Source organism: Astyanax mexicanus, chromosome 3 (assembly GCF_023375975.1).
Source record: "Astyanax mexicanus isolate ESR-SI-001 chromosome 3, AstMex3_surface, whole genome shotgun sequence".
Classification (NCBI taxonomy): Eukaryota; Metazoa; Chordata; class Actinopteri; order Characiformes; family Acestrorhamphidae; genus Astyanax; species Astyanax mexicanus.
Window position 1 is genome coordinate 9,751,516 of NC_064410.1, and position 15,721 is coordinate 9,767,236.

The 15,721-nt window shown below is 37.4% G+C and overlaps 1 protein-coding gene across 1 annotated transcript; it reads left to right on the top strand.

The window, feature by feature from the left end:
- The first annotated feature begins 1,671 nt into the window (after positions 1–1,671).
- Positions 1,672–8,325, top strand: LOC125799295 (GTPase IMAP family member 4-like). Its single transcript, XM_049475679.1, has 2 exons — positions 1,672–2,539; positions 8,318–8,325. The coding sequence occupies exons 1-2, from the start codon at positions 1,672–1,674 to the stop codon at positions 8,323–8,325; spliced, it is 876 nt and encodes a 291-aa protein (XP_049331636.1).
- The last annotated feature ends 7,396 nt before the right edge of the window (positions 8,326–15,721 follow it).

Here is a 15,721-nt window from a genome sequence, read left to right on the forward strand (position 1 = left end):
ATGCAGCATCATATACAACTCAGAGAGACCTTTAGTATTTCACAAAGAACAAGAAAAAGTGCATTTTAGCAGAAGACGATCTTTAATCCTCTTGGGCATGGAATTGCTATTGGAATTTTCTTCTACTCCTGCATGATGACATCAAGGACCTAGCCCTGTATGAGAAAGTGTTAACTTTGCTGGCAGCAACAACTGCAATCAAGCTTTACTGCTACCTGGCAGTGAGTCTTTCACACCTCTGTGGAGGAATTTTGTTCCACCCTTTCTTGCAAAACAGTTTTAATTCAGCCACATTGGATGGTTTTGAGCATGAACAGCATCCACAGCACATGCCACAGCATCTCAATTAGACAATTTTACAATTTTACTAGGTCCACTCCAAAGCCTAAATTTTATTATTTGTTTGTGTGCTTTGGGTCATTGTCCTGCTGCAGAACCCAAGTAATCCTAAGCTTGAGGTCACAAACAGATGGACAGACATTCTCCTTCAGGATTGTCTGGTAAACACAAGAATTTTCCAGGCTCTGAAGCACCACATAACTTTTTCTGAAATTATGTATTAGTTTTAAACCAGATATAACCGGATACATGCCTTCCAAAAAGTTACACTTTTGTCACCTGGGAATCATCAAGATGTTATTGGTAAATGTGAGAGGTTCTTCTTTGGTCAGCAGTGTCAGCCTTAAAAATCTCCCATTGATAAAGTTTACTCTTTATTGTTATTTTTTTTTTTTTTTTTTTTTGTTATTGAATCAATAACACAGACCTTAACTGAGGCAAGTGAGACCTGCAGTATTTTGCATGTTTTTCTGAGTTCTTTTGTGACCTCCTGGATGAGTTGTCCAACCCGTTTTGGAATAATTTGGTTCACCATTTGTTTTCTCCATTTGTGAATAATAGTTCTCACTGTGGTTCTCTGGAGTCCCAAAACGCTCGCTGGACCGGCGTGCGCCGTGGGGAGATCGCGGTGGAGTAGTCGCTCTGAGTCGCTCACAGGCATGCGCCGCGGTGAATTAGCCGCGCTTCAGTCGCTCGCTGGGCCGTGAGAAAGTGTGCGGGTTGGGGCGGGGCTGGTGACGTCACACCCTGCATAGTTTAAGATCGGGATATTATCGCCGAAAAAAACAACAATGCGATTTCACATTTTTGCTGAGTATCTAAAAAATGCCAATATATTGGATGATCACTAAGTGAAATCATCATTAATAAGTGCTTTTTATATTTGCTCAGGCTACATTTGTGTCTGATTTTCAAGTTTTTTTTGCTAAACTAAAAAACGTAGGTATGACAAATTACGCTGAACATCATTCTTTGGTCAACCCTGTGGAGGCTTGTTCTGAGTGGAACCCATCCTGGAAAACTGCATTCACATAACACTGAGGAGGGAAAAGGACACAGGTCACAATTTGCCCATTTTAATTTAGTTCCTTTTGTTGCCAGCAGTTTAGACAATAATGGCTGTGTGTTGAGTTATTTTGAGGACAAAGCAAATTTAAACTGTCACACAAGCTGTACACTGACTATTTTACATTGTATCAAAGTGCCATGTATTCAGTTTTGTTCCATCAAAAGATATATAACAAAATAAAATGTGAGGTATGTGCTTACTTTTGTGAGATACTGCATATATATTTGCATATTTTGTGTGTTTGTGTTCTCAGCAGGTCTGCTATGGCTCTCCATGTTGGAACTGAACTCCGGATCGTGTTGTTTGGAAAAACCGGAGTAGGAAAAAGCTCAGCCGGGAACACCATCTTAGGATCGATCCAGTTTCACACAGAACTCGGTTCTTCATCAGTTACCAGACGCTGTCAGAAACAGAGTTCTACTGTTGGGGGGAGAACAGTGAGGGTTGTAGACACTCCAGATTTTTTCTTTAACACTTATGAAGAAGATCTGAGATCAGAGATAGAGAAAAGTGTGATTCTGTCTTCTCCAGGAGTCCATGCCTTCCTCTTCATACTGAAACCCACCACCTTTACCAAGCAAGAGGCAGATATGATGCTGCTGTTTGAGCAGAGTTATGGAGAGGAAGCGTTTAACCACACTGTAATCCTCTTCACACACGGAGATCAGCTGAATAACTCACAGATACAAACACTGATCTCACAGAACCAGATGTTAGAGAATCTGGTAAATCTCTGTGGAGGAAGATTTCATCTACTCAATAATAAAGATCCAGATAACAGACAGCAGGTGACTGAGCTTCTGCAGAAGATAGATCACATGGTGTCTGAGAATGAGAGCAGATGCTACACACTGGAGATGCTGCAAGAGGCTGAGAGGAAAGCAGAACAGCAGAGAGAAAGGATTGTAGAAGAGCAATGCCAAGAGAAAGAGAGAAAAGAGAGAGAACACCAGATGAATTTGGAGAGAGTGAGGAGAGAGACAGAGGAACGTGTGCGCAAGGAGGAAATTAAAAATATGGCCAAAGAAGAGGAGATGAGGCCAGAGAGTGCAGACCTTAGGAATGTAGACATTAAGAAACATTTTTGGGAGATATGTGCTATTTTGATGTGCTATCAATTGAAGTCCAAGCGTAAGTGTATTCTAAATGCTTTAGTTGGTGTTGCAATGAGAGGCGTTTATACATATATAGGTCCTGTAAATGCAAAAAGATTTTTTATGGGATGTCTGATAGGAGTGTCCCTTGAAGGAGCAATACCAGGGAATCTGTGCTGCATCATTAATAGGGCTTTGAAGCATTCCGGGTCCACTAAGGAGCGTTTAACTTTTAGTGAACTCACAAAGAGAAATGTAACTACCCTGTGTGGTGTTGCTTTTGGTTTAGCTGCAATGTACTCGAATGACCCAGTGGGAGCTCTGGCTACAGTGTTAGGATGGGTAGCTGGAGGGCTCTTAAAAAGGAAATGAAAAATTACCTTTAAAGAGATCAGATATTGTTGCTCTGACCATAGGCAGAAAAGCCCCAAATCTTTTTTAATTAAGGACAGGAAGAACCCCCATAGCACAATCAACCATATTACCTATTTTAGCTGAACAATTGACTCAAAATCAGAGGCAGAACCAATCAGAATCTTCCTTTTTCTGGAGGAGTAGGAGCAACTCATGACTGAAGGTCATTCATTGGTTAAACGATTTTACTGCAATGTATGGACTAAAATCAATACAGATGGTTGTAGGTTTTGTTTCAAACTTTAATCTAAAGACATCACCATCTGATCTAAAACACCACCATCAGATCTAAAAAACCCACCATCAGATCTAAAAAACCCACCATCAGATCTAAAAACACCACCGTCAGATCTAAAAACACCACCATCAGATTTAAAGACACCACCATCAGATCTAAAAACACCACCATCAGATTTAAAGACACCACCATCAGATCTAAAAACACCACCATCAGATTTAAAGACACCACCATCAGATCTAAAGAAACAACCGTCAGATCTAAAGACACCACCGTCAGATCTAAAGAAACAACCGTCAGATCTAAAGACACCACCTTCAGATCTAAAACACCACCATCAGATCTAAAAACCCCACCATCAGATCTAAAACACCACCGTCAGATCTAAAAACACCACCGTCAGATCTAAAAACACCACCATCAGATTTAAAGACACCACCGTCAGATCTAAAACACCACCGTCAGATCTAAAAACACCACCGTCAGATCTAAAAACACCACCATCAGATTTAAAGACACCACCATCAGATCTAAAAACACCACCATCAGATTTAAAGACACCACCATCAGATCTAAAGAAACAACCGTCAGATCTAAAGACACCACCGTCAGATCTAAAGAAACAACCGTCAGATCTAAAGACACCACCTTCAGATCTAAAACACCACCATCAGATCTAAAAACCCCACCATCAGATCTAAAACACCACCGTCAGATCTAAAAACACCACCGTCAGATCTAAAAACACCACCATCAGATTTAAAGACACCACCGTCAGATCTAAAACACCACCGTCAGATCTAAAAACACCACCGTCAGATCTAAAAACACCACCATCAGATTTAAAGACACCACCGTCAGATCTAAAGAAACAACCGTCAGATCTAAAGACACCACCATCAGATCTAAAGACACCACTGTCAGAACTAAAGAAACAACCGTCAGATCTAAAAACACCACTGTCAGATCTAAAGACACCACCGTCAGAACTAAAGACACCACCGTCAGAACTAAAGAAACAACCGTCAGATCTAAAAACACCACTGTCAGATCTAAAGACACCACCGTCAGAACTAAAGAAACAACCGTCAGATCTAAAGATACCACCGTCAGATCTAAAGACACCACCGTCAGATCTAAAGACACCACCGTCAGATCTAAAGACACCACCATCAGATCTAAAGACACCACCGTCAGATCTAAAGACACCACCGTCAGATCTAAAGACACCACCGTCAGATCTAAAGACACCACCATCAGATCTAAAAACACCACCGTCAGATCTAAAGACACCACCATCAGATCTAAAAACACCACCGTCAGATCTAAAGACACCACCATCAGATCTAAAAACACCACCATCAGATCTAAAGACACCACCATCAGATCTAAAGACACCACCGTCAGATCTAAAGACACCACCATCAGATCTAAAGACACCACCATCAGATCTAAAGACACCACCGTCAGATCTAAAGACACCACCATCAGATCTAAAAACACCACCGTCAGATCTAAAGACACCACCATCAGATCTAAAAACACCACCGTCAGATCTAAAGACACCACCATCAGATCTAAAGACACCACCGTCAGATCTAAAAACACCACCGTCAGATCTAAAGACACCACCGTCAGATCTAAAGACACCACCGTAAGATCTCAATGGTATACCTTCAACATCATTTTTATTTATTTTTTATTAAAACCTGTTTCATCCTAATTCTGTGTTAGTGCTATTAGCAGTTCAATTTCAGTTCATTTGGGAACTTCAGTGCATTTATTCTTTTTAATACAAATCAGGGGTGATCATCCAACTAATCCATCCCCACCACCCCCAAAAAGCTGAATATTAAATCAAGGAGAGTTCCCAAGAGGTGTGAGTGTGTTTTATCAGAAGAAATAGAATTTACATTTCACTGGCCAGTTGTGTTTGCATTGTGCTGCTGCTGAGCCGAGCATAGCCTGGTGGTAATAGATGGTGTTTTCAAAAACTTCTGAGACCCGTGTTTTGGTGTGTGGTGTAGAAATGTTATGTTTTAACATCAGAATAAAGCTCTGATTGTGTTATTTCTCCTGTTATCTCTATGTGAGTGTCGGGAACTGTTAATATCAGTGCTCATCTATGTTTTTTGTTGGTTGAACTACAGTTTTCCCTGGTCGCGTGAGTTCATGTCATGCGTTTTCTGCTGCCATACTGCATGCCGCAAGGTCAAAGTTCAACCTGGTTTGGTTAGCCGTAGGGCACCAGAGGCGTGGTTATGGGCATGGAAATGCAACACTTTCCACACTGCTCTGCAGCAGTGACAAAGTTCTCTGCCCCTGACAAAACAATCGACTCCAGTGGGATCAGCATACAGCAGTGCAGCTACTGCATGCAGTGTGAAAACTTAAATCAGTTTCTCATTGCCCGCGGTATTCCGTGTTGCTTTCCACTCTGCTGGAGGCTGTCCAGTTGTGCTGCTGCTGACGCCGGGAGTCACCTGCTGATAATTGGAGGGCTTTTCTAAAACACCTCACATCTGCGAGCAGTGTTTTTGGTGTAGCTACAGCATCTGTAGACATGTCTCTGTCTCAATGTCAGAATAAAGCTCTGTTTCTGGTCATCCTCCTGTTATCTCTATATAAAAAGGTAAAGATATAAAATACAAAAGGAATTTTAGTGCTTTGCATTAATAACATGACATGACACACAGATCATCAAAAGATCATTATAATGTGCATTAGTTAAAGAGAGATTTATATTATATGTTTATATTTTAGACTGGACTCATACAGCTCGGTCAAAAAACTGTGTTGCTTCCAATGTATTTAACAGCAATCTGGCTACTCACGTACATGCAGTGGAAATGACGTGTTACTGAGCCAATAAAATAACAGAAATGTTTATTAAGGTTTTTTACATTACTGAATTATGCATTTTAGAAAATACAATCATTATAAATGCCTAATAAACAATTTTATTTTCTTCAAATAAAATAACTCTTATTTGGCTCTTACAATGACTGTTTCAGAAAGCACCATATTTCATTTGTACCACAGTAGTCTTTTCTATGTTAGTTTGGACAGACTTTTACAGCAAACGTGCATAAACTTACAAAGTTTTGCAATAATATGCCAAATATAAAAGTTGTGTCTAAGATCATGTTATTATTTTATTATATAGATTATTTGTAATAAATTCACAGCCAAGAACCACAATATTACTAATAGAATTAAAAACTGAAATTACTTATATTATTTTTTCATCAATAATGGAACGTGCTGAGATAGACAGTAGTATTAAAGTCAGAAAGCTAAAAAAAAAAAAAAAATGTTGCTGTATGAACAATTTACACGTCAAGTGCTTCGTAAAATGAGGTCCATGTGGAAAAAAAAAAAATCTGAAATGTATAAAATGTTTAATGTTTTCCCTTTTTCTGCAATTGCACATGTTTAAAATCTAAAATATATAATGTATACCCACGCAGTGTTTCAATGAATCAATTCTTATTGCCCTTAAAAAAGAGATAATCATTTCAACTGAAATGAATGTTTTATAGATAGCTCTTTCTGACATTAAGCTTACTTACTCTCTATGGTCCTCATGTTCCGTCATAGATGATGTAATCACCAGGAACTAAGCTTCTAATGCTACAGCTACAGCTGAACTGTGGTGGCTGTGAATGTTTGGTGGAACTATGGCTTTGGGAACACCTGAGTAGCTTAATGTGCTGTGAAATGTGCTGTGTTCGCACTGTGTAAGTTATTAGCGATAGATCCAATCACGGTTTTGGGAAACCCCTGAATCGCAAATACATCGTTCAGACTATGTACGTTGCTAATGTACTTACGAGGCTGAAGTTAGCTTCTTATTCGCCAGTGTCTTAATCAGATTTCCGTTCCACCTTAAATGCTGGCTGAACATACATGCGTAAAAAACAGCAAGTCAGCAAAGCGCTGTGCAAACGCTCTGAATCAAGGGGAGAACACAATGCGAGGGACAGAGTTTAATTCTGAGTGGAATATAATGTAAATAAAATTAGATGATATGAACTAAAACGTTATTTCTTTTACTGGCCTAATTCCCAGACCATTATCTCTTCAGTCTTAAGTCGTCTAGAAAACTATCATACCAACCTAATACACAATACATAAGACTGTCAAAATCCTGAAGGACAAATATTACTGTTGATTTTTTTTACAATGACCCTGCGAACACAGCATGTAATATAATATGAATTAATTAATATTAATAATTAATGGTGAAATGATATATACACACTGTCAAAATCCTGAAGAAGAACAAATATTACTGTGGAATTTTTCCAGAATGACCCTTTGAACATAGCATGTAATATAATATAATAAATGGTGAAATAGCACTTTTCGCCTATTTCCAAAACCATTGTCTCTTAAGTCTTAAATCGTCTCACAAAAATGTCTATCCGATCGAATACCCAATACCCCACACTGTCAAAATCCTAAAGAAGGACAAATATTACTGTGGAATTTTCCATAATGACCCTGTGAACATAGCATGTATAATAGAATGAATAGACAAATGGCCAGTCCATTATCTCTTTTCAGTCTTATGTCATCTTAATCAGTTGTATCAGGCCTAATACCCAATACCTCAGACTGTCAAAATCCTGAAGGAGGACATATTGGTCACACATGGTTGGAACTAAAATACTAATTCTGTGTATTTACTGAATATCTTTAGAGATTTTACCAGTCTGTTCTAGTAAGCATCATCTCTTTTGGTACAGACAACTTAATAAACAGGATGAAACATTATAGGAAAGAGAACAAGCAGTTATTCAGTCAGCAGCCTGATTCCATACAATCACACGTTGTAAAAAATCTTTGGGTTTTACAGTTTGACACTAAATTAATGTATGCTTCTAAATTTTGAAAATAACGCTAAACTATCATAACATATAATTATATATAGTACGATAGGTAAATAGTGAATTCACTATGAGCTTCTGAAGTGAATTTCTTATTCTGTAGAAATGTAAAAGTCTATTAACATTAATATAATAATGAGATAAAAAGACATTTAAGGTGTGCAACTGAATTACATCATAATTAAGAAGCCAAATGTGACAACATGAAAACTAAATGAGGAGAATGAGTAGACTGTCTTAAGTACTGTTCGTAATATTTGTCCCTCTTCAGGATTTTGACAGTGTGGGGTATCGGGTATTAGGTGTGTCAGTCATTTTTGTGAGACAACTTAAGACTGAGGACATAATGGTCTTGGAATTATGAGAAAAGTGCTATTTCACAAATTCAGTTTACAATATTACATGCTATGTTCACAGGGTCATTATGGAAAAAAAAAATCACAGTAAAATTTGTTCTTTTTCAGAATTTTGACAGTCGAAGGTATTAGGTCTAATAGTTATTTTTGTGAGACGATTTAACACTGAAGAGAAAATGGACTGGGAATTAGGCGAAAAGTGCTATTTCACCATTCATTATATTATATTACATGCTATGTTCACAGTGTCATTATGGAAAAATTCCACAGTAAAATGTTTCCTTCTTCAGGATTTTGACAGTGTGGGGTAATGGGTATTAGGTCTGATAGTACTTTTTGTGAGACGATTTAAGACTGAAAAGATAATGGTCTTGGAATTAGGCGAAAAGTGCTATTTCACCATTTATTATATTATATTACATGCGATGTTCACAGGGTCATTATGGAAAAACTCCACAGTAAAATGTTTCCTTCTTCAGGATTTTGACAGTGTGTGGTATTGGTTATTAGGTCTGATAGTAATTTTTGTGAGACGATTTGAGACTGAAGAAATAATGGTCTTGGAACTAGGCGAAAAGTGCAATTTGCCTATTCATTATATTATATTACATGCTGTTCACAGGGTCATTATGAAAAAAAAATCACAGTAATTTTTGTCCTTTTTCATGATTTTGGCAGTCTGAGGTATTGGGTATTAGGTCTGATTGTTATTTTTGTGAGACGATTTAAAACTGAAAAGATAATGATCTTGGAATTAGGCGAAAAGTGCTATTTCACCATTTATTATATTATATTACATGCTATGTTCACAGGGTCATCATGGAAAACTTTCACAGTAATATTTGTTGTTCTTCAGGACTTTGACAGTGTGGGCTATTGGGTATTAGGTCTGATTGTTGTTTTTGTGTGACAATTTAAGGCTGAAGAGAAAATGGTCTTGGAATTAGGCGAAAAGTGCTATTTCACCATTCATTATATTATATTACATGCTATGTTCACAGGGTCATTCTGGAAAAATTCCACAGTAATATTTGTTGTTCTTCAGGATTCTGGCAGTGTGGGGTATTAGGTATTAAGTCTGATAGTCATTTTTGTGAGACGATTTAAGACTGAAGAGAAAATGGTCTTGGAATTGGGCGAAAAGTGCAATTTCACCATTCATTATATTATATTACATGCGATGTTCACAGGGTCATTATGGAAAAATTCCACAGTTTTATTTGTTGTCCATCAGGACTTTGACAGTCTGAGGTATTGGGTATTAGGTATGATAGTCATTTTTGTGAGACGATTCAAGACTGAAGAGAAAATGGTCTTGGAATTAGGCGAAAAGTGCTATTTCACTATTCATTATATTATTTTACATGCTATATTTACAGGGTCATTATGGAAAAACTCCAGAGTAATATTTGTTGTTCTTCCGGATTTTGACAGGGTGGGGTATTGGGTATTAGGTCTGATTGTCAATTTGCCTATTCATTATATTATATTACATGCTGTTCACAGTGTCATTATGAAAAAAAATCCACAGTAATATTTGTCCTTATACAGGATTTTGGCAGTCTGAGGTATTGGGTATTAGGAATGATTGTCGTTTTTGTGAGACGATTTGAGACTGAAAAGATAATGATCTTGGAATTAGGCGAAAGTGCTATTTCACCATTCATTATATTATATTACATGTTATGTTCACAGGGTCATTATGGAAACATTCCACAGAAATATTTGTTGTTCTTCAGGATTTTGGCAGTCTGAGGTATTGGGTATTAGGTCTGATTGTTGTTTTTGTGAGACGATTTAAGACTGAAGAGATAATGGTCTTGGAATTGGGCAAAAAGTGCAATTTGCCTATTCATTATATTATATTACATGCTGTTCACAGTGTCATTATGAAAAAAAAATCCACAGTAATATTTGTCCTTTTTCAGGATTTTGGCAGTCTGAGCTATTGGGTATTAGGTCTGATTGTTGTTTTTGTGAGACGATTTGAGACTGAAAAGATAATGATCTTGGAATTAGGCGAAAGTGCTATTTCACTATTCATTATTATATTATATTACATGCTATGTTCACAGGGTCATTATGGAAAAATTCCACAGTAACATTTGTTGTTCTTCAGGATTTTGGCAGTCTGAGGTATTGGGTATTAGGTCTGATAGTCGTTTTTGTGAGACGACTTAAGACTGAAGAGATAATGGTCTTAGAATTAGGCGAAAAGTTGAATTTGCCTTTTCATTCTTTTATATCACATGCTATGTTCAAAGGGTCATTCTGGAAAAATTTCACAGTAATATTTGTTCTTCTTCAGGATTTTGACAGTGTGTATATATTATTTCACCTTTAATTATTAATATTAATTAATTAATATTATATTACATGCTGTGTTTGCAGGGTCATTGTGAAAATAATCAACAGGAATATTTGTCCTTCTTCAGGATTTTGACAGTGTGTATATATTATTTCACCTTTAATTATTAATATTAATTAATTTATATTATATTACATGCTGTGTTCGGAGGGTCATTGTGAAAATAATCAACAGTAATATTTGTCCTTCTTCAGGATTTTGACAGTCTTATGTATTGTGTATTAGGTTGGTATGATAGTTTTCTAGACGACTTAAGACTGAAGAGATAATGGTCTGGGAATTAGGCCAGTAAAAGAAATAACGTTTTAGTTCATATCATCTAATTGTATTTACATTATATTTCACTCAGAGTTAAACTCTGTCCCTCGCATTGTGTTCTCCCCTTTATTCAGAGCGTTTGCACAGCGCTTTGCTTACATGCTGTTTTTTACTGTTAAAAGGCGCCATCTACAGGCGGCCGCATGTATGTTCAGACAGCATTAAGGTGGAACGGAAATCTGAAGCTAACTTCAGCCTCGTAACGTACTTAATAACTACGCTTTTAGGAAATACACCCAGTACGACGAAGATGTCACTTCCTAGGAGAAACACTGAAAGTAAGTTTTTCTGATTGATATTTGTTCGATACGAAACCTAAACAGTAGAGTTTATTGTTTCAGTGTAAGCTGGGCATTGCAAAAAAGAAAGATTTGTGGTAGTTCTACCCATTTGCTCCGAGTAACTGAGTGTCCAGTTTATTTATTTTTTTACTAATAATTAGCAAAAAAAGATTACTCTAGAGGTGGCGTTTCCTTATTTTCACTTTTAAAAAATCAGTACAATACGTGATTTTGTTGAGTTTAAGGCTTTTGTCTAAAACTGTAGCTAAAGTAAAAGTAAACTATACGCACTTGTATACACAACCCCCCCCCCCCCCCCCACCCCACGCAACCCAGTACTTATAATAGCAGAGGTTTCGAATTTGTAACAGCAACCATCTATAAAATCATCAAATACTTAAATGACTTCGCCATATGCGGGTCACATTGTGTTTGCTTTGTATTTTGTTTTTCTTGTTACAGTAATGTGTGCACAAACAAGAGATTTAAGGTTTCACTTTCAATTTCTCAAGCGTTCCATGGTGAAGACTCAGAAAAACAGCCAGCAGGAAGACACAGCCCTGAAGGAATTCGCCCAAACAGTAAGAAACACTTCCCTAATCCAGCCCAACTGCACACATATATTTTATTTTTGCTTTTGTTTTTAAGACTCTTCACATAGTTCCACTGTTACTTTGTAAATGTACATGTCCTTTATCAAATATGAGTGTTCGAAATACAGCTGCACCTTGCCTTTCTGGTCAGTGAGAGCAGCCGGGCGTATTTTTGGGGGGTGGTCGTGTGTGGGTTGGGTTGGAGTCGGACAGTCTCCACCTGCAGCACATTGTATTAGACTGCATTAGGATAAATTTTCCCCAACAACAACAATAATAATAATAATAATAATAATAATAATAATAATAATAATAATAATAATAATGTTAATAATAATAATAATAATAATATTAATAATAATGGGAACAAGCTTTCTTGTTTGCAGTTTTTAAAACAACTAAGTAACAGTTTGAGAGAATTTATAGAGAAAAAGTTAAAGATATAAAACACTGGGGGAAATGTGGTGTATGAAATATGTGGCCATCAATATAGAAAAGGGGGGCACCCTTAAAAACGGCCTCAAAATATTAGTTTGATGCCCAGCCTCAGAATTAAATAATAAAATAAGTCTCATGTAATTTTCAAATAATTAATATCACAATCTCTAACTTCTAACTAAGGAAAGCTAAATAAATGATCTGAGTTCTAAAGGTTTTAGTAAATGTAAATTCTTTTCAAGGTATAATGGCACAGACTTCAATTGTGGGGCGTGGTGGTCTAAACTGTAACTGAGTTCTGTTTGCTGTGGTCTCTGTTTGTGGACACACCATTAGAGGGCCCTTGATCACGAGGGCTCCTTGACTTTCTAGGGTCCTACAAATTGCCAGGCAAGCTACCATATTTCATAACAGATGTTTTGTTGCAAATATGTGATTTAGGTCCTTACTTAATGTTTTTGATTTTGTATTGTTTTAAAGTTTTTATGTTTAATTTCTAATGCAGAGACACAATTTAATTTAGCAATTTTGCAATTATTTAAATTTAGGACAAGTAATTTGTCTGATGAATGCTATCTTTGACACCGATTAAATCGAGTGAATTTGGCCATCGGTGTCATTTCACTTATGTGAAAACAACAAGCCAGTTGACTAGTTTCATGTTTCCCCTTTAATAAACAACAGTAAAGAGACCAGTGGTCACTCTAGTAGCACAATTTTGATTTGGTGGGGTGGGTGGCCGTGGGGGGCCCAGACTATCATTAATCTGTCCTTGCACACATGAACAAAATTGTTGGTACCTGTCACACCTGGTACTGAAAGTGCCCCTGTCTCCTCTTAACACAGCTCTGCCTGCTATCGCCAAACTACAATACCCATAATGCATCACACAATCACATCACTCCCAGTTCTGATCACATGACACTTCACATGGCACTACTCAAACATTAGGCTTGTTCGAGATGCGGCTGCGCCTCGCCTTGCTGGTCAGCGAGAGCAGCCGCGTGCAGGTGGGCGGGGTGGAGGAGCGGAGAAGTCAGGTCGGACAGTCTCCACCTGCAGCCCACGTGAACAACACAGGATCTCGCGATGAATGCGCTGTTTGTTACTTCTGGTGTGAATAAAATCGGAAAAGTGAAACAGAGATAACATGAGTGTTATTAAATTGAGATAAAAACTTGTTATAAATATTCACAAAACATACTGTCATGTTACAGATGTATTGTGTAGTACTAAATTAATAATGGGATTACATTTTTATTTGCAGACCAGCTTTTCTGTCCTTTGTTCTTGGAAATAAATACATCATGCTCATTTACACAGCTTTAATTGTTTAGCGCATTTCACAACACAAAAACAATAGAAGAAAAGAAAAGTAGATCTCAGTATAATAGTTATGTAGGTTTAAAGATAATTAATAAGAGCAGTTCAGGGCGCTTTATAAAACAGTAAAAATGATAGCAGTTGAGCTTTATTATGATATAAAATGCAGATTATGAACAAATAAATATTTTTGAATACTGCATGAAAATGAACTGTCTTGCTATGACAGTGTAAATACTAGGGGTGTAACGGTATGCAAAAATCAAGGTTCGGTACGTACCTCGGTTTTGGGGTCACGGTTCGGTACATTTTCGGTACAGTATAGGAACAAAATGCAGAACCATTTTCTTCCACAGCGTGTTGTTTATTTAACCAAAAAATTGCCAATATACAAACTGAAACAGTAAGTAAATATAAAGTGCTGCTTGGTACCATTAAGTTACCAGCCTTAAGCTATATACCATATTTGCACTACTGATTTATACTATTTATACTGTCATTCCATCTCAATCACCATCAATATTGCACTATTGTCTTACGTATGTTTATTGTGTCTTGTTGTTTTGTACATATAGTGTCTCCCACTCTTTTATATTATATATCTTTTTCTTTTTTTTACTTATATTTATATATCTATTTCTCCCCACACTACTGCACCTTGTTTTTGTCTCATGTATGTCTATATTGTGTCCCTGCTGTATTGTACTCATAGTGTCTCCCATTCTCTTTTATTATATCTATTATCTGTACTTGCTGTAAAATTTGGGAAGGAGAGTAACGTAATTTCAATTCTCTGTATGTCCTGTACATATGCAGTATTGACAACTACTTGACTTGACTTAAATGAAATATTCTCAAATGATTAACCAATGTTAAAAAATAAAAAAATTAAATTAAAAATAATAAATTGAATTCCCTTTAAACAGTAAACAAAACTTTCCACATGTAAAGTGCAGCACTCAGTTCCAGAATTCTAGTGTTACGGTATTCATTTTTACTCAATCTTCATATGTTTTGCCAAGAAAATCAGTTTGTCCACATTGTCAGCAGTGAGGGCAGATCTGCTGGCAGTGATAACGTCCCCAGCGCTTGAAAATACCCTCTATATACCCTCGATGCTATAAAAGCCCCAATGGATGCTGTAATGGCTTTAGCCCGATCTGAATTGTGATTGTAATGATGCCTGAACGCAGATATCAGTGGCGTTTGCACCACAGGGATCTTCTTTTTTGTCGCGGTAATTTTAGCACTTGGGTGGCTCTGTCTCAGATGACTTAGCATGTTTGAAGTGTTGCCCGAAACATAGCCGATCTCAGCAAAACAATAACGACATACCGCTTTCGTTTTATCCACTTGTCTTTTTCCGTCGCAGGTTTTCACTGGGAAACCGCAGTGCTCCCAAACGGGAGATTTTAAAGACGGGAGGATTTTCTATCTCCGTTTGGTCGCTAGCTTCTGCCATAATGTCAAAATAGTCTCCACCATTCTCTGATACAGCAGACGCGTGCACCTCGCAAATGTGTTTTGAAGAGTGGTTAGGAAAGGCTCGACTGATTGGTTCGCCGTGCGACGTCGCCCCCACATGGTCACAAGAGCACGAATCACGAAAGAGTTGCTTTAAACATATCAAAGAACCTCCCCTTTACTACTCCAATCACGTACTGGCATCTAATTAATATTAAATAGCCACATGTCGCGACAGGCACAGACCTAGGGTAGAACAGGCGCTGTGTAGAACATATAAACTGACTGTATTCGTTCGGTACAGCACTGTACCGTACCGAAGGTCTGTTCGGTACGGTTCGGTACGAATACATTATACCGTTACAGGCCTAGTAAATACTGTGTTTTTTAAGGGGTTTTAGAGGAGATATATATTTTAAAATAAAAAGATTCACACGTGATAGGTGTCGGTGGATCTTCTAACCAATGGGGATTAAGCTCTGTCATCATCAGGGCGGCTCTAGGCTCCCGCAGTTGGTGGGAAGCAACTGCAGC

Bases quoted from the DNA above. Each gene is read 5' to 3' on its own strand.
- LOC125799295 (XM_049475679.1), top strand. From the start codon at position 1,672: ATGGCTCTCCATGTTGGAACTGAACTCCGGATCGTGTTGTTTGGAAAA.